Source organism: Polypterus senegalus, chromosome 15, assembly GCF_016835505.1.
Source record: "Polypterus senegalus isolate Bchr_013 chromosome 15, ASM1683550v1, whole genome shotgun sequence".
Taxonomy (NCBI): Eukaryota; Metazoa; Chordata; class Cladistia; order Polypteriformes; family Polypteridae; genus Polypterus; species Polypterus senegalus.
The window spans coordinates 78,903,119-78,922,555 of NC_053168.1; the positions used below are offsets into that span (position 1 = coordinate 78,903,119).

At 38.4% G+C, this 19,437-nt stretch overlaps 1 protein-coding gene across 8 annotated transcripts in view; it reads left to right on the plus strand.

Annotated features, from left to right (window-relative positions):
* The window catches only part of LOC120515735 (cytoplasmic dynein 1 intermediate chain 1), a 459,517-nt gene that overhangs the window by 176,338 nt on the left and 263,742 nt on the right, over positions 1 to 19,437 (plus strand). For all 8 annotated transcript variants that reach the window (XM_039737005.1, XM_039737006.1, XM_039737001.1 and 5 more), the window contains one exon: positions 12,028 to 12,117. In XM_039737005.1, the coding sequence (XP_039592939.1) occupies positions 12,028 to 12,117 (90 nt within the window). The remainder of the gene's footprint in view (positions 1 to 12,027; positions 12,118 to 19,437) is intronic.

Sequence of the window (19,437 nt, forward strand, 5' to 3'; positions counted from 1 at the left end):
AATGACTTTATAAAGCAATGTAATTTGCAGTAAAAGATGAATCAATCAGCTGCACTGTTTGAACTCTACAAGTATAGGTACAGGATATATAATGAAATCAACAAAACAATGCTGTAGTATACATCAAAGAAAACAAGAATTAGACAGTACAAAGATAGTTCAAGTGCCGCCTTAAGAATACTGCATTTTCATTGCCAACAAAAAAATTATGCTAGAAGTATAGCTACCATTCCTGTTGTAATACCTCAGAAATAGACAAAAACAAAAAGGCACAGACGCATTTATTGGTACTCTCCAATGACTCGGAAAACAGACTGTAACATCTGCCCTTGCATATTTATTAGTAATTTACAATCCCCCTATGAGAGCCATTAAAGAGACATGTGATGTTCATTTTCAGCTACACACTGTAGCCTTTTGTGGACAGCTCCGCTAAAGCCCCTCTGCCTAAAAATGCTTTTTGGCACAATGTACTTACTGCTAAGCTGCCCCCAAGCATCTGACTTTGGGTGAGACCTTCGTTTAACCCGTGACTTCAGGTCATCTGGAAAATTACTCCTTCGAGATTCAAAAGGGAAAAGAGGCTTGTCTAACTACAGGTGCCCACGGACGGGAAAAGTGTGAGGAACTGCGTTGCTTCCATCTGCTCCCTTCGCCAACAACTGGCCTGTGGCCCAGAGGTTAGGAATACATTGCAAGATTGTAGAGGAAATTGCCCCTGGCAAAGCAGACAGAGGAACAGGTGCTCCTGTCTCCCCCCCAAACAACTGGCCCACAATGAATAGATGGCTGTACTTTGGTTTGTGTTTGTTATGTGTGCTGTTATGCAAGGCTTGCTTTTTTCGTGACTACTCTATCTGTGAAAGCACTGACTTTACAAGCTTTGGAAAGGTAAAGAGAGTGTAACACCACAAATGTCATAAAGTTAAAATGTGAGCCTAAAGGTTTAGTTAGAGCTGTTCCAATATGTATCTAATAATTAGAAGCATACAAGGAGAATCATTCTCTAAGGAAAGCACAAATTCTCGTAATAGCCTTTTATTAATATACTGTATTTCTTGACTGGTTTAATGGCCTTTTTCTTGTTTATGCCAGGCCGGGTGTTTAAGCAAAAGGTTTTCATGGCCAGATGCCCTTTTTCACATCAGCCTCCTTTATTTGCCTTTTATGACACGTGACAGTGACCTTTTTCAAACCTCAGTTTACAAGCATCTTTTAATGAAATGTATATAAAAGAAATATGTGAAGTGATTAACAATATGCACAGTGAAGAACTTTTTTTACATCATCTAAGAAAGAATTACCTTTACATGTATTAATTCTGCAAAAAGAAAATCTTAAGTTTAAAGTTTCCCAGCAGTAAGTACAGAAAAATATAATTAGTGACAAGGAGAGAACATCATTACCTGGGAATTACTCTAGGTTGCTCTGGTAAACCTGAATAACTGGTAAATAAGTGGTAATGTCTAATTGTATTTGCACTGGCTGATGATAGATTTAAAATGAAATATACAGGGACATTGTAAAGATTGTTGTAATCTCTATAAACATTTACTGATAATCTACCCACCGTTCTCCTAAACCCATATATTCAAAGTTTTGGAGCTGCAGTGGCAGCATCAGAAGAAGCCAGGATCCATTATTGCATGAAGCAGCCGTCCTTTCCAGGTCACACTTACTGACACTAGCTCAGATATTCTGAAGAGGATGTGGGGTGTAATGCTGACTACCTGCAGAGGAAAGAACACATGTACACAGTGTCACACACGTGCGCATGGGAGGCAGCTAAAGGGCTTGAGTGAAGGCAGTTCGGAGGCATGCCGGGGTGTGGCAGAGTGGACTGACTCTTTTTCTCCCTTGCCTGTAGACCAACCCCGGGGGATTTCACCTGGCTCTCCTGACATCACTTCCGGGACTGAGCCAATGGAAGTCGGCCACACCAGCTCCAGTCCCTCTGATGTCACGTCCGGCTATGAACCAATGGTGGAAGACCACGTGCCGGATCCATATGACCTCACTTCCTGTCTCCCCCCTTAAAACCTGCCCCTTTTCCTTTGTTTCCTCAGTCTTGTTCTGGACTCAGTTGAATGCACTTCAGTGCTGATTATTTTGATAAAACGACCTTTTGCAGCCAGGATACCACATTATACGGGTGGCTGCCCCAACTCTTTATCTGTCCATGTCTCGTTCTTGTGACAACAGAGAATGTGCAAACTGTGAACAGATCTCGTCCAGACGAGCATTCAAAGTCTTAGAGCTCTAAGTTAGGCAGCAGTGTTTGAGCTACTCCCATGACCTTTTCTCTTTAGGCTATTTTTTTTAGTGTGAAACTCTAAACTCTCACTCTAATTTTATTTTGTCCATTGTAATGATGTTTATTTCCTAAATAATACATTTAGTCTACAGTGTTAGTGAGTGAGAATATTCAATATAAAGATGAGATCAATGCTTAGTTGAATGTGTGGCCTTTAGCTCTTCTTATAGCTATCAGTTTAAGAGGGCTTTAATAAATTATGGTTTTGAATACAGATTCTGTTTTTGGGTTACTTCTCCTTTCCTTGCCACCTTGGTTCTGTCCGCTTTGTTGGGTATTTTTCCCTTTCAACATACAATTCAGAGTTTGTGCTTCTTTTACTAGTGTTTAATTTTTCAGTTCTACTAGGGGGCTTGGACCCCTGCTCGATTCACTTGCCAGCCACCACTGCCTGCGCTAATCGCCAGCACCTTCACGTCTCTGCTGCTTGCGTAAGTGGATTTCACTTTCACCAAACAACAAATCTTTTAATTCTCGCGGATACGCCTCTTCATTGGGAGGAAACACTACTTTTCCCTGATGGCAATATGAATTAGACGATCTAGAAGTCCCTTACTCAAAAGTTTGGTCTCTTTTCACTGTTCCATTATTTCACTGAGTAATAATTTCTGTTTGTAAGCACTAATGCGATCTTTTCTATCATTTTTTTGAGACTTTCGAATTTTAGTACATTCATTATCTCTAACCTGCTCTGCATGTGTATCAATGTTTTTGAATTCTTTGCGACATTCTACTTTGTCATCTACTCTTTGTCTTTTATTTCCAGCCCCGGGTGTGGTTGAGTCTCTTGGCACAAAGTCTCTTCTTGCGGAACGTGAAATTATCTCTCCGAAAAAGTCACGTCTCGTCCCAGGATATGTTTTTATTATAATAGAGAGATGTCTTTCATTTGTGTTCATTTACTCTTGTGAGTCTTATTGTTTGTAAAGTTTACATTTACAGTGATGCACTTAGTTACACCAATATGTTCCTCATTTTTTTCAACTTTAACTCAAATTTCTAATTGTTGTCTTCAGTAAAATGGAGAATAATTAGGGTAAAGTTATTCTTAATTGAGGTGTATCTCAGTAATTGTGATTATTTGGACCTCTAAAAGTAAAACAGTGCTAACTGCTGTGAAACCACACCATGCTGCCTTAACAAATATATTGTTGGGTCTTATTGTATAGTAAGCAATTTTTTTGTAGATTTACATGATTAACATTGCTGGACCTTTTGCCCACAGACTTCCTCTGTTTAGTTCAGTAGTACAGAGTTGGAGCCGAGAATCAGTTTGTAGGTGAGCAGCAAGCAGACTATTAGTTGTGCTTCAGATTCTTTTAAGGCTATACATATAAAATTGTTATACAGTGGCAGTCTCGAAAGTCTTTTTAAGTGTCAGACACTCTGATCAGTCAGTATCAAATCGAAGAGCTGCTTATTAGCTGTCATATGCCTTTTACTCCAGAGTGCTGCTGAGATGGTTGTCCTTGCTTCATTTTGTTTGTGCATACCATGTAATTAGAAGGACAGTTCTTTATACTGTGACAAATCGACACACTCGGTTTATCAAGAAAACACTTTTTCTTTACTCTTTTCTTAATACTGGTAGTGTCGTACATTCAAGTAATACAATCTCAACAAATGACAATATTCAAATTAAGCCTTTGCCTTTAGTCCCGATACCAGGACTCATACACCAAACAGCATCAGATAGTGGTGGCAGGCAAACTCAAACCCCCCCAAAACCTCAGTAAAACACTCCTATTGCCAAAAGCGTTAAACCAACATTAAACACAACTGTTTGAAACCCAACACAAAAGAAATCATAATTAACAGTCTAATTTTAGGTGCAGCACCACAGAGCCTCCTGGGACGTCAGTGCCATCCATTGCTACAATACAGTTGATTCAGACTCCTTCACTTTGTGCGGACTTTCTTCTGTTGTATATTTAATTTAAATGGATGGATTTGCCATTTTGTACTAACAATCTACACATAATAATCCATAATGACAAAGTTAAAACGTGTTTTCAGAAAAGACTGGAAATTCATTACAAATCAAAAACTGATCTCACTAATTCATGTAAGTATTCGGACACTTTGGCAGCAATTGCAACTTTGAGTCTTCTTGGGGATGTTTCTACGAGCTTTGCACACCTGGGCTTGAGCAGTTTATCCCATTCTTCCTGGCAGATCCCCTGAAGCTTTAGGTCATTGTTGTGCTGAAAGATCAACCATCATGCTAGTCTGATGCCGTATGCATTCTAGAGGAGTTTTTCACCAAGGAACCTCTGTTTCTTGTGCTGTATTTATTCTTCCCATAATTCTGACCAGTCTCTCTGTATGTGCCACTGAAATGCACCTCATAGCATAATTCTGCTGACACCAGTCTTCACTGTAGGGATGGTATTACGCTGATGATGAGCAGTGCCTGATCTTCACCAGACATAGTGCGTGAAAAGAGTTTAATTTTGATCTCATAAGACCAGAGAACCTTTTCATCATGTTGTCAGAGTTCTTTATATGCTGTTTGTCAAACTTTAAGTGGGCTGTCATATGCCTTTTACTTAAAAGTGGTTGTCCTTCCAACAGATTCTCCCATCTGAGCAGAATACCTCTGAATCTCTAGAGTGAACCTTGGGTTCTTGGTTACCTCCCTGACCAAGGTCATTCTTGCCCAGTTACAGAGAGATGGAGAACTCTAGAAAGAGTCCCGGTGGTTCAAATATCTTCCTTTTCACAATCATTGAAGCCGCTATGCTCCTGAAATCGCTCAAAACTTTAGAAACTGTCTTCTATCCTTGTCCTAATCTATGCCTCACCACAGTTTTATCATTTAGGTCTACAGTGAATTCCCTGAACTTCATGGCTTGGTTTACATTTTGACATGCAGTGTGTATGGTGGGACCTTATATACTCAGGTGTGGGTCTTTCTAAATGTTGTCCAATCATATTAGTTTGCCACAAGTGGACACAAATCAAGTTCTGCACACATCTCATGGGTAATTAAAGCAAAGAGGATGCAGCTGACCACAACCTGGAGTGTCATAGCAAACGTTCTGAACAATTATATGAATGAGAGATTTGTTTTTGTTATTTTTAATAAATCAGCAAGCATTTGTTAAAACATGTTTTCACTTTTTCATTATGGGTTATTGAACATAGATTGATGTGCAAAAACAACAAATGTATCCATTAAAATTAAATGAAGTGTGCAGAAAGTGAAGGGTTCTGAATACTTTATGATTTCACTCTATGTGATGACAGGTGTTCAGTAGAAACTCTGTGGATTATGGAGTATGCATTTGCAGTGACCCGACCCAACTACCTTGATGATGCTAATGCAAAAGGATGGTGAAAGTAAAAATACAAAAATACTAAAAAAAAATGGCAGTTTGGGCATGCCAGCTGGTTGTGTAACTTAGTCTTAAGGTTTCAGCTCTGATTTGACCTCAGTGCTCTGCTGCAGTGCCGGTTATGGAGGAAAACAACAACAACAACATTCATTTATATAGCATGTTTTAGTATAAAATTATGTAGCTCAAAGTGCCTTACAAGATGAAAAAAGAAAAAATCTAAAAATAAAATTAGACAATACTAATTAACAAAAAATAAAGTAAGGTGCGGAGGACAGGGAGGTACTTAGTATAAAAATACTCATTTATTTCAGATGCCAATTAATGATTGCAACTTTTATCTAGAGAGGACTCATACTCTTTGAACAATAGTAATAGTGATTCAAGATTCAAGAGTATTTATTGTCATTTCATCCAGTATATACTGTATATTCATATACAGTAGTACAGCATACAGTGAAACAAAACAACCTTCCTCCAGGATCATGGTGCTACATAGAACACAGGACAATGAAGAATCCACGACACATAACATAAAGACACATAATATATAACAGGGTGCATGTGAGTCAAATATGCAAACATATGCAACCATGTGCAACATTGCAGAGCAGAACACATATATCAGATATCAGATCGGTCCATGAGTGTTCAGAAATCTGACTGCTTGGGAGAAAAAACTGTTACATATTTTGGTGGTAAGGGCCTGAATGCTTCAGTACCTTTTTTCCAATGGCAGAAGTGTAAACAGTGAGTGTGAACAGTGTTTTGGGTCATTCACAATGCTGGTGGCTTTTGTAAATGTCCGTGATGGAAGGAAGAGAGACACAGATGAACTTCTCAGTTGTCTTCACTATCTGTTGTAGGGCTTTACGATCCCTGACCATGAAATTTCCAAACCAGACAGTGATGCAGTTGCTTAGGATGCTCTCTGTGGTTCCTCTGTAGAATGTTGTTAGAATAGCTGGTGGAAGATGGGTTTTTCTCAGCCTACGCAGGAAGTAGGGCCACTGCTGGGCTTTCTTGGCTAAAGAGCTGGTGTTGTAGGACCAGGTGAGGTTCTCTGCCAGGTGAACACCCAGGAATTTGGTGATATACGACCTCCACAATTGAGCCATCAATGTTCAGTGGCAGATGATCACTCTTAGTCTTCCTAAAGTCAACAATCGTCTCCTTTGTTTTGTCTACATTCAGAGACAGGTTATTGGCTTTACACCAGTCTGTTAACCGCTGCACCTCCTCTCTGTATGCTGACTCATTGTTGTTGCTGATGAGACCCACTACAATCGTGCCATCGGCAAATTTTATGATGTGATTAGAGCTGTGCGTTGCTGCACAGTTATGAGTCAGCAGTGTGAACAATAATGGACTGAGGACACAGACTTGAGGGGCTCCAGTACTCAGTCTGGTGGTTCTGGAGATGTTTTTTCCAATCCTGACTGACTGAGGTCTCTCAGTCAGGAAGTCCAGAATCCAGTTACAGAGGGAGGTTTTCAGTCCCAGCAGGCTCAGCTTTTCCGTCAGCTGCAGAGGAATAATAGTGTTGAATGCAGAGCTGAAGTCGATAAACAGCTTTTTACGTATGAGTCCTTATTGTCTAGATGATCGAGAGCCAGATGGAGAGTGGTGGCTATTGCATCATCTGTTGAACGGTTCCGACGATAAGCAAAACTGCAGGGGGTGCAGTGAGGGGGGCAGCAGGGTTTTGATGTGCCTCATGACAAGCTTCTTGAAGCACTTCATGATAAAGGGAGAGGTGCAGCGAGACGGTAGTCATTGAGGTTGGACATTTGTGACTTTTTTGGCACGGGAACTGTGGTGGGAGTTTTGAAGCAGGTTGGGCCAATGGCGGTGCTCAGGGAGATGTTGAAGATGTCAGTTAAAACGTCTGCCAGCTGGTCTGCACATTCCCTTAGTACTCTGCCTGGAATATTGTCTGGTCCTGCAGCCTTGCGTGGGTTGACTCTTCCTAGTGTATTTCTCACATCGGCCAGTCAGATTTAATGCTTGGTCGCTAGGAGGAGGGGTGGTCTTCCTCATCACCACTTTGTTCTGTGCTTCAAACCATGCATAGACTTTATTCAGCACATCTGGAAGGGAGGCGTCACTGTCACAGGTGGGTGGTGTTGTCCTGTAATTAGTGATATCCTGGATGTCTTTCCACATGCTCCGTGCGTCTTTGTCATATAGAAAAAGTCCCAGGATTCTCTGGGCGTGTGTGCGCTTTGCTGCTCTGATGGCGCAGGTTAGTTTGGCCATCGCTGTTCTCAGGACGATTTTGTCACCTTACTTGAAGGCAGAGTCCTGGGTCTTCAGTAGCACACGTACTTCCTTTATAATCCACGGTTTCTGGTTGGGGCGTGCACTAATGTACTTGGAGACAGTAACGTCATCAATGCACTTATAGTTGTAGCTGGTCCCTGATGATGTGTACTCCTCCAAGTTGATACAGTCGCTGTTGGTTGCAGTCTCTCTCAATATGTCCCAGTCAGTGCTTTCAAAACAGTCCTGAGATTCGCATGATTGAATTCTCCAGCGACAATAACCAGTCCATGCGGGTGTGTGTTCTTTATGTCTGTGATGGCGCTGTACAGTTTCCAGAGCACTTCCTTTGCTTTAGCACTGGGAGGTTTGTAAACTCCAATTATGTGGATGGTGGTGAATTCCCGAGGCAAATAAAAAGGTCTACATTTAACAATCACAAACTCCACTAGTGGAGTTGATATAAACACACAGTCCACCACCGTGAGTCTTACAAAACAGAGTAGATTTTCTGTCAGCTCAAAACACGACTAACCCATCTAGCTGAATGGCGGCGTCCGGAACTCTGTCACTGAGCCACGTCTATGTGAAAACATCTCATCTAGGGTCATATTGGACAACTTTCTTCTGATGAGGGTTGCTGGAAATTAATAACAGTAATAGTTGTATATTATTGTATTTAATAATATAAATATATACTATTATTATAATTAATAATTTTATATTTACTTTGACATACATATTAATGAATTATTATTAACCAGACATAAACATTGCAACATAGAACAGTTTTGATAAGAACACACCATTCAGTCCAACAAGCTCATATAGATTCTCCATGTTTTTTAGATTTGAGGGTCTCCATGGTTCTACTGTCTACTACATTACTCAGTAATTTATTCCATGTGCCTATGATTCTTTGTGTGAAAAAAATACCGTACATACTTTCAAACATTTGTGTAAAATTTATCCCTAACAATTTCCCAACTGTGTCTCTGTGTTCTTTTTAAAGAACTTATTATAAAGCAACAGCACTCTACTTATTTTCCTTATAACTTTATGTTCTTCAATCACTACATCTTTCAATCTTACCTTATAGCTCATACATCCTTCTCTTACCACTCTCGTCTTGACTTTCTCTACCACTCTTATTTCTTTTTTGTAATATGGAGGCCAAATCTGTACACAGTAATTCAAGTAAGGCCTCACTAGTGTGTAATATAATCTCCGTTGACTTGTACTTTTATCAGTTTTTTACATAACCTAACATTTGATTAGCCTTCTTGATTGCACCTGTACACTGTTTGGATGTAGACAGTGATAAGTCCACTATGACTACCAGGTCCTTCACATCAGGTGTACTTTCAAGTTTCAGACTTAACGTTTTGTATTCAAACCTAACATTGTTAAATCCTATGTGTAACACCTTACATTTACTTATATTAAACTTCATCTGCCACAAATCTGTCCACGTCCTCATTTCGTTCAGGTCTCTCTGTAATGTTTCTGTTAATATCAAATAGCATTCTAACATTAACTTAATAATGTAAGCTCTACAGTTTTTATATTCTCAGGTAATGTGCTCAATTTCATTTAGTTAACAAGCTCACTAGAAAATAACAGTAGATTTAGTAATGACTTTAAAGCTTAAAGTGTTATGCAAATAGATGGCATACATCATTCTCATAACTTAATATATTAGGAGTTGAACCTAAGATTCCTGAGCGTCCTTGTTTCAACCCTTATGCCTTTTCTTTGTCCATGTAGAGTTTGCACATCCTCCCCATGTCTCTTTGAATTTTAGTTTATGTACTCCATTTATCCTCCTGAACCTCTAAATACATGATGTCCCAAAAAATGTAAAAATTCAATTCTCTGCTCAGGATCATCTTCATTGAGGGTGTGGACTGTTGTTAGAATAAAACTTTTCTAATGGGTGCACTTCAAAATGCAATGGATGCTTGATTTTAAAATACCTTTCTCACGAGCCATTTGCCAAACAGATTTTCTAGGAGATCTGAGGAAAGTGTGTATATATTTTTTGGGAACACCCTGTATGTGCATGTTAGGTTGTTCACTCTAAATTAGCTCCATGTGAGCATGGGTTTATGCATGTAATTTGAATTAAGGTTTATCAAGATTCACATGATTGTATGGAATGTTTTTTCTTCAAATAATACCAATAAAATTTTAAAAAGTCAATTTTAATTAGTTTATTATTTACTAATGGTGCAAAATGTGGTCAGGCTCATAAGCCTTGATATTTCAATCCCAATATTTTGCACTTTCTTGTTGTCTTGAATGGGTATAGGGTAATTGCTTTGTTGCTTTGTGTCTTCCTCTGTATTTTGTTGATAGGCCCACAGCTCCTCTGTAAGGCTCAACAGCGCCATCTGCCATGTGCACTCCCCTCTGCTTTTGCCCCTTGCTTGTCATTTTGCAGCCCAGTAGGGATCCTTTCTCTTCAGCCAAATCCAGTTGCTGCTTCGTTCAGTAGCTTCTGAAAGTGACTTCACAGCCTGTCAGAAGGCCTGCCCTTGTACTCCCATCTGGTTCAAAAGCCTCATTGTTGACATGGCTACAAATACTCAACAGCATACCTCTACGGGGGAGTACCTACCATGTTGTTCTGCCTCAGCTGCTATGTCTGCACACCTAAGAATTTTGCGTTCATATGCCTCATCAACTGCTGACTTTCATGGCACCATTAACTCCACAATGAGTAAGGGCTTCTGTGAGGTTGACTAAAAGATCAGCTCCGACCTAATACTAGATGTAATATTTTATGCCGGAAAAATTAGCTTCTGATTTAGATCAACTTGCATCTTCTATTGCCAAGCAGTCTCCAGATCCTTTCTTGTAGACAGTTTCACTGGAGGTTATCCTGCTGTTACAAATGGAATGGTGTTTGGGAATCTGGTCATTGGGTGGAGGCAGGGCATTGGTGGTAGATCTCTTTTCTTCCAGGGTAATCACCAGTTGTTGTAGAACCTGGTTATGCCTCCATGTGTAGCAACATTGGGACAGACTGGTTTTACAGCCAGTGAGGATGTGCTTTAACGTTGTTGTGGCTTGGCAGAAAGAACATAATGGATCTTCTCCAACCCATAGATGTATGTTCATGGGTATTGGAAGAACATCATAGTTGGCTCTCTGCCTCCTTTTGCTGCCAATGCTCAGCACCCGACAGCTGTCTAATCTGTACAGATGCTGCCCTATGTCATGGGGGTTGACTTGTCCCTAACCCAAACTTGCCTCTTCTTTGTTGCACCTGTCCCACAATGTCTCTATGTCTAAGAGCAGATATAGCTAGCTGTACAGGATCAGATGGAGTCCACTTCCTCTCTGTTGCCTGTTTAGGGGCAGCTATTTGAATTGTAGCAACTTGAGACTCTGTTAGAGTCATGTCTAGCCTTAATTTGGAGCATCTGCACTCTTTGATAAGGCTTGAGATAGGTAGCTACAGTACACCATGTTTATATAAGTCGATGCTGTTAAGGCCCCACAGTAGGCCTAACCACTTCTTGATAAATTGACTGTCCTCTCTAGCTTCTCAATTTTGGAGATGAGGATCTTGTAGACTGTTAGAGGCCACATCAGATTCAACACCACAGTTTCAGCTTGTCAAGAAGCAAGGTCTTGTCTATAATAGCAAGGCATTTGATATTTTTGTTCCCTTAGATGGTCACTCTGTTGTGAATTTTTGAGACTTGTGTTGTACCACAAATATTAGAGGGAAATCAAATTAAATAGCCCAACATGTTAAATGCAAATAGAATGGTAACTGTTTGGCTTACAATAATTGACTTCTATGTTGTAAAAGTATACTATACCTTAATCATTTTTTTAAAGTGACTCGTTTTAGCTGGGTTTTTTTGTGTTTTTTTTTTTCTTCTTCAAATTTCATTTTTTAAAAGCATATTGGAATTCTGTTGATTTATTTTAGTCCTGTTGGCATAAACACTTTGAGGGAATTTTGCTTCTGCTTATTATCGCTTATTGAATATTCATTTGCCTTCTTAACTCAGGGATCTACTGAAATTTAAGATTGCTTTTCCATGATCAGATAAAGGTTCCACTGAGATAAAAAAAAATGTTCTTCTTTATTTGCAGAAGATGAAGATGATGAAGAGATCACTGAACCAAAACCACTTCCAGAATCTGAGCAGGAAAATGAAAAGCAAGAGCAGGAGACCAAGGAAGGTACTGACATTAAAAGAGTAAAAACACTCAATTCTGAATGTTTTTGGCAGAACACCCTGAAAACCTTCCACCTCTAGATGATTATCTAATGGTCAATGTCTTTTGTCAGATTAAAAAATGCTGCATATTTAAAGAACAATCGTCAGCCAGAGTGTTTGGCCAGTGCAGTTTGGTATTCGCCTTTAGTTTAAGGCAATTTGATTTATGGAATATAGTACCACGGTAGTTAAGTGGTGTGTTCAGACATTCCCCATTAAAAAGGAATGGCTTGCATAACAATTCCAATTTAAGTGTTCTGATTTGTTGAAAATGTCTATTTTACTCCATTTAGACATGGTGGATGAGTTGTGAGAATGCTGTGAAGACCATAGGTTAACATTTCAACATTCACTACACTTGCTGAATTGGAGAATCGGAGTTGGTGTCTCTTAGGAAACTCCAAGTGATAGCAGCTGTTGGAAGAAAGTATTAGGCAGGCATTTTACAAATAATGAAAGAAACGGAGGACAGGATCTACTTGAAGTATCATGCTTACAGTTGATCTGGGGTTATACTGTAGATCAGGGGTGGGCAGATTCAGTCCTGGAGGGCCGCAGTGGTTGCAGGTTTTTGTTCAAATCCAATTGCTTAATAAGAAGCACTTATTGCTCAAATAACACCTCTGCTTCATTTTCATTGTCTCGCTCGTTACGATTTTGAACCCTTATTGCTTATTTCTGTCTTAAACAGCTGCAGTCTTGGTTTTTAATTGCTCCTATTAGCAACCAGCATTTCTCCATTTAGCTTGTTTCCATTTACACCTGTGTGTATTTGTCATGCACTATTGGGTTTAATTAAATACTTGGAAGGAAAGTGAATAGAAAAAAGTGAAACACTGAGAATAACTCATCTGTTTTAGACGTCAAATCATTTGGATGATATCCTTAGAAAGGAAACAAAATCTAGGGTATAAGAATGACTTGACATGGCAGAGTTAAAGCTCTAACAAGCCATGAAATTAAATAATTTAAAATAAATCCTGCGGCCCTCCAGGACTGAATGTGCCCACCCATGCTGTAGATGGTGGCACCCCACACCATAATGTCCATTGTCCTAGTGGTGTGTCCTTAGAAAGTTTTATCAGTATTTCTGTGGCATCTTCAATGGATGAATTTCATAATTATTTGTTGGAGATAGGATAAAACTCTACAAATAAAATAAAGCTAGACATTAATGTGGACATAACACTGCTAAGGCAGCAATGACCGATAATGCAACTAGGAATTTATGGCATTTTCTACATTTTGTAGATGATGGGATGTATTAACAAAGATGCTATTATAGTGTCATCATGCTCTATAAGTACTTCAGTGTTGTTCCTCTTGGTCTCTCTCTCATTTTTTCCAACTGGACATAAGAACCATCCAGGAGCTGTTGCTGCAAGCCCAATGTCATTTTCATATCCTTATGGCCAACATGTGCTTTACATAACTACTACAAAAGTGTTGTTGTGTTTCTTTCACAGTTTATCATTTAAATTATTTGTCTTGCTTAAATGAGTGGATGACAGATGCACAAATTATAACTTAACTGGACAACATTAGAAGAAAAATATTAACACACACAGGATACCAGTATAACAACAACAACAACAACAACATTTATTTATATAGCACATTTTCATACAAACAGTAGCTCAAAGTGCTTTACATAATAAAGAATAGAAAAATGAAAGACACAATAAGAAAACAAAATAAATCAACATTAATTAACATCGAATAAGAGTAAGGTTCAATGGCCAGGGGGGACAGAAAAAACAGAAAAACTCCAGACGGCTGGAGAAAAAATAAAATCTGTAGGGATTCCAGACCATGAGACCGCCCAGTCCCTTCTGGGCATTCTACCTAACATAAATGAAACAGTCCTCTTTGGATTTAGGATTCTCACGGAAGGGCTTGATGAAGATGGTCACATAGAATTCTGCCTTTTAATCCATCCATCATTGTTGGAGCATCATGAAGCTTTGTGTAGGTGGAGGTGGCGCAGGCCACCACCACAAAGAAACCGGAAAAAGAAACAGAAAAGAGAGTAGGGGTCAGTACGGATTTTAGAGCCACCATGAATAGTTATTATGAGGAAATTGAACATATAGAGTATCAGGATTAAGTTAAATTAAGTTAACGTAAAGTTATAAAAAGGCCATGTTAAAGTAATGTGTTTTCAGCAGTGTTTTAAAGTGCTCTACTGTATCAGCCTGGCGAATTCCTATTGGCAGGCTATTCCAGATTTTAAGTGCATAACAGCAGAAGGCCGCCTCACCACTTCTTTTAAGTTTTGCTCTTGGAATTCTAAGGAGACACCCATTTGAGGATCTAAGGTTACGATTTGGAATATAAGGTGTCAGACATTCCGATATATACGATGGGGCGAGATTATTTAACTCTTTCAGGGCTGATGTCGACTTTTGTCAAAAGGAAGAGTTGACGATGGTAATCGACTGTAAACTGTGAACAAAACCAACCATTATGTTTTAGTTGGACTCTCGTTGCTAGAAGGAAAGTTAAATTCATTGGTTTGACCGTGGATGACGTTTTCCTATTATCTCTGAACTGGACTATGACTTGTCAGACTCAGATTTTGCTACAAGTGACTGAAAACAAATGTGGGGTTCCAGCTTCAGCTGATTGGTCCCCATTTAATCATTTTACTGACAATGTTCACCAGGAAGGACTGCCACTTAACAATGATAAGAGGTAGAAACCAGATTGCAATGCACTGTGACCGTCTCCCAGCCATGCAAAAACAGACTGGCCACACATTCTTGGCAAACTGGCAGCCACAGCATGCAGCAACAGATGTTTTATGTTGATTTTTGTGTGAAACCATTACTTGTCAGAATCTATGTTTTTTTGGAAAAATATTCAGCCCTCAAAGAGTTAAGGCTTTATAAACCATAAGCAGAATTTTAAAGTCAATCCTGAATGACACAGGCAACCCGTGTAGTGACATCAAAACTGGAAAAATGTGTTCAGATTTTCTTTTCCTAGTTAGGTTTCTAGCAGCTGCATTCTGCACTAGTTGCAAACGATTTATATCTTTTTTGGGTAGTCCTGAGAGGAGTGCGTTACAGTAATCTAGTCGACTGAAAAAAAACGCGTGAACTAATTTCTCAGCATCTTTCAGTGATATAAGCGGTCTAACTTTACTTATGTTTCTTAAGTGAAAAAATGCTGTCCTAATGATCTGATTAATATGCGATTTAAAATTCAGATTACAGTCAACAATTACCCCTAAGCTTTTTACCTCCGTCTTGACTTTTAATCCTAATGTATCCAGTTTATTTCTAATAGCCTCATTGTATCCATTATTGCTAATCACTAAGATTTCAGTTTTCTCTTTATTTAACTTGAGAAAGTTACTATTCATCCATTCTGAGATACAAGTCAGACATTGTGTTAGTGAATCAATAGAATCGGGGTCATCAGGAGCTATTGATAAGTACAGCTGTGTGTCATCAGCATAGCTGTGGTAGCTCACGTTGTGCCCTGAGATAATCTGACCTAACGGAAGCATATAGATTGAGAATAACAGCGGACCCAGGATAGAGCCTTGTGGAACACCATATTGGATATCATGTGTCTTTGAGTTGTAATTACCACAACTAACAAAGAATTTTCTCCCTGTCAGGTAGGATTCAAACCAATTTAAGACTGTGCCAGAGAGGCCCACCCATTGACTAAGGCGATTTCTAAGAATGTTGTGATCAATGGTGTCAAATGCAGCACTCAGATCTAAGAGGATGAGAACAGATAAATGGCCTCTGTCTGCATTCACTCGCAAGTCATTTACTACTTTAACGAGTGCAGTTTCTGTGCTGTGATTTGTTCTAAAACCTGACTGAAATTTATCAAGAATAGCATGTTTATTTAGGTGGTCATTTAACTGCATAATGACTGCCTTCTCTAGAACTTTACTTAAGAAGGGCAGGTTAGAGATGGGTCTAAAATTTTCAAGAGCCGAGGAGTCAAGATTATGTTTCTTAAGAAGGGGTTTAACTACAGCAGTCTTAAGACAGTCTGGGAAGACCCCCGTATCTAATGACGAATTTACTATGTCAAGAACATTATCAATTAGCACGCCTGATACTTCTTTGAAAAACCTTGTTGGTATTGGATCAAGGACGCAGGTGGAGGATTTTAATTGAGAGATTATTTTTTGTAAATCAGGTAAATCTATCCTAGTGAAAGAGTTTAATTAGTTTATAACAGGATGCTGGGGTTTAGGAGGATCCTTAGTGTTGGAGGGATATACTATGTTATTTCTAATATCATTAATTTTTTGTTTGAAAAATACAGCGATAGCCTCACAGGTTTTACTGGAAGATCTTTGGAGGCATTCCAAATTAGCTACCTAGCTAATCAAGCAAGTTAAATGAGGTAGTAGTAGTAGCGGCCGTAGTAGTGGCCTTAACAGTAGCAGTAGTTGAGAGTATCATAAGGTTTATTTGTTTAGAATCTTACAAAGTATATTGCATATATCAGATACCTTGAAATAAGAAGAAATCAATATTGAAGCTGACATGTCACAATGTTTAAACATCTACCTATAGCACACACACGATGCATGGTTCCATTTTTTGTTTGATAGTACTGCACTCTATACATAATAAGCTAAAGAGGATTAAAATATGAAATTTTTAAAAAACAGTTCTTAGAAGTCAGTAATTTTGCCAAAATGAGATTGTAAATTTGCCAAATATCAATCAATCGACATTCTTTGTCTTATCATTTGTTTCCATTATGTGTCAGAGCTGATTACAGCTTGTCACTTGACCTTTTAGAAAACATCAAAGAAGAATGAGAGCCAGTTCTTTGTATACAACAAGCAGAAAATGACTTCCCTGGCGGAATACAGCTTTGTCAGATCTTTCTTGTAAGTGGGCTATGGCCTTGCAGACTTGAACTTGGCCCTGTAAAAAATACTTTGATCAGCTTTTTGTCTTTCTTATAAGGCTTCTAAAAGAAGGCAGTACATATCTGAAAATAGAGATCAAAGTGTAGGCCAGCTACAAGTTGGGAGAAATGTGACCAAAATTGCATTAAATTCTCACTTAGCGGTGCAGAATGAGGAAAAGGGACCTGCATGCGATTTTTTTTTTTTTTCGATAATATGTAACACCATTTAGCTCTTTGTTTCTTCAGGTAATGACATGCATCTTGATTAAATATTGTGATTTTTATGAGAATATTAAGTGCCTTAACTTTCAATGAAGTAAAAAGGAAAAAACACACAATATAGTAAGTTTCTGTTCTAAAGAGATCTAAACAAAGACATGTCTTTAACTCTGGTCCTATTGGTTAGGAAAATTAATTATTTTGCTATTGAATTTTTCAAAAAGTCATAGTGATGTAAATAGTATATGTTTGTTGATCAAATTATGGTGGGTTATTAGAGTTGCAGTTCTTTATTTAATTAAATCCACATTTGTTAAATAATAGTACAGTTTTAATAATTAATGATTCAGAACATTTGAGGTCTTGGTTTATACTGGAAGGCCTGTATGAAGTTTGGATGTCATTACTTAGGTTTTGCCATTATATTCCAAATAGAAGTTAAGCTGACCGAGAATATACAAAAGCATTCTGTCAAGCCAAGGCTTTACTACTTCTTGGTGCTTATTGCTGCCATGTTGAATTAATAAAGTAAAATCAGAAAAAAGCAGAAGACATTTTTAGGATGGTAGACTACTGCTAAAATTTGTAGATGTAATGCCATCAGCATGGAATTGTATTTGTCTGTTTTCTGGCTGTGTTTCCCAGCATTGCCCAGGTTTTATTTTAACGAACCATTGTAAATTTTACTTGATGTTTGTCTGATTAAACACCAGACAGTTAGTTGTGAGAGAAGCAGTTTGACCAGAGATGTCTGGCTACAAAACATAAACTCAAAGGGAACTGCAGCCATTTGAAACGGAAGAGATCAATTGACTAAATGAGTGGAATCTATGTTTTAAATACAAATTCTCCTTAATGACATTACAGTATGATTATTGCCACTCATTCTGCCTCTAAGCCTCCATGGTCGGACTGAAATTTACCTTTACAAATTAGGTTTAAACTTCATCTTTGACATTGTGCTAATAATTGACACCAAAAACCCGAATGTATCAGATTTATTAAGCCTGCTCTGCCTCAACACCGCTTAGCCTTTCTTCTAAGTAGGACTATTTCAGAGTTATCCAATAATTTTCATAAAAATAAGTGTAGCCTTTTTTGAGGAATGCTAGTATTAGTTTACAAACAAAACACGTAGATACAACTGGGTTTTACCAAGCATTATTTTAAAAGTTTGCAGTATATATAAATTGGGAGAAATTAATGTGTTTTGATTAAATACAATCAGTGATTCCTATTTGTTATAAATTTGACTAAACTCGGAGACATGACTATTAGTTTATAAAGTACACCTTGACATGCAAAACAGAAAGAACACTTGGCAGGTTGTGATGGTGGCAGGCTGGTGGCTGGCTGGTATTTCTTGGTTGGCAGACCACACAGTTGTATTTCATGCCATTTATTCTTATCCTGAGATATGGTGAGACATTCCTTTATTCCAAATCTTAAGTCTGTGGCTTGAACAGCAAAACTGCGAATAAAGAACAAATAAACAAACACAGACTGTGCTTTAGAGATATTGAGATTTTTAAAGCCTACTCCAGAAAAACAAAGCTGATATATACTGTTGTCTCGATTGCTAGGCTGCTGAGTATCACTCATCTGCTATATGACCACCAGGCACATACTGTAGATCAGGTTTTGCTTCAGTTTTCCTACACGACCCAGTTAATGAGATTTCATTCTTTTTGGTTTACAAAATTGACTTGGATAACCTTTGGAAATATAATTAACCAGGTCATACCTCACAAACAATTACAACCTTCCTTCTCCCAGTTCTAGAGTCCTGGGTTTAAGTTGAATAACATGTACACACACTTAAAACTGACAATGATTCCTTATATGCTATCTATATACTATTTCTACAGTATATATATTTCTATATATACTGCTCAAAAGAATTAAAGGAACACTTTTTAATCAGAGTATAGCATAAAGTCAATGAAACTTATGGGATATTAATCTGGTCAGTTAAGTAGCAGAGGGGGTTGTTAATCAGTTTCAGCTGCTGTGGTGTTAATGAAATGAACAACAGATGCACTAGAGGGGCAACAATGAGATGACCCCCAAAACAGGAATGGTTTAACAGGTGGAGGCCACTGACATTTTTGCCTCCTCATCTTTTCTGACTGTTTCTTCACTAGTTTTGCATTTGGCTACAGTCAGT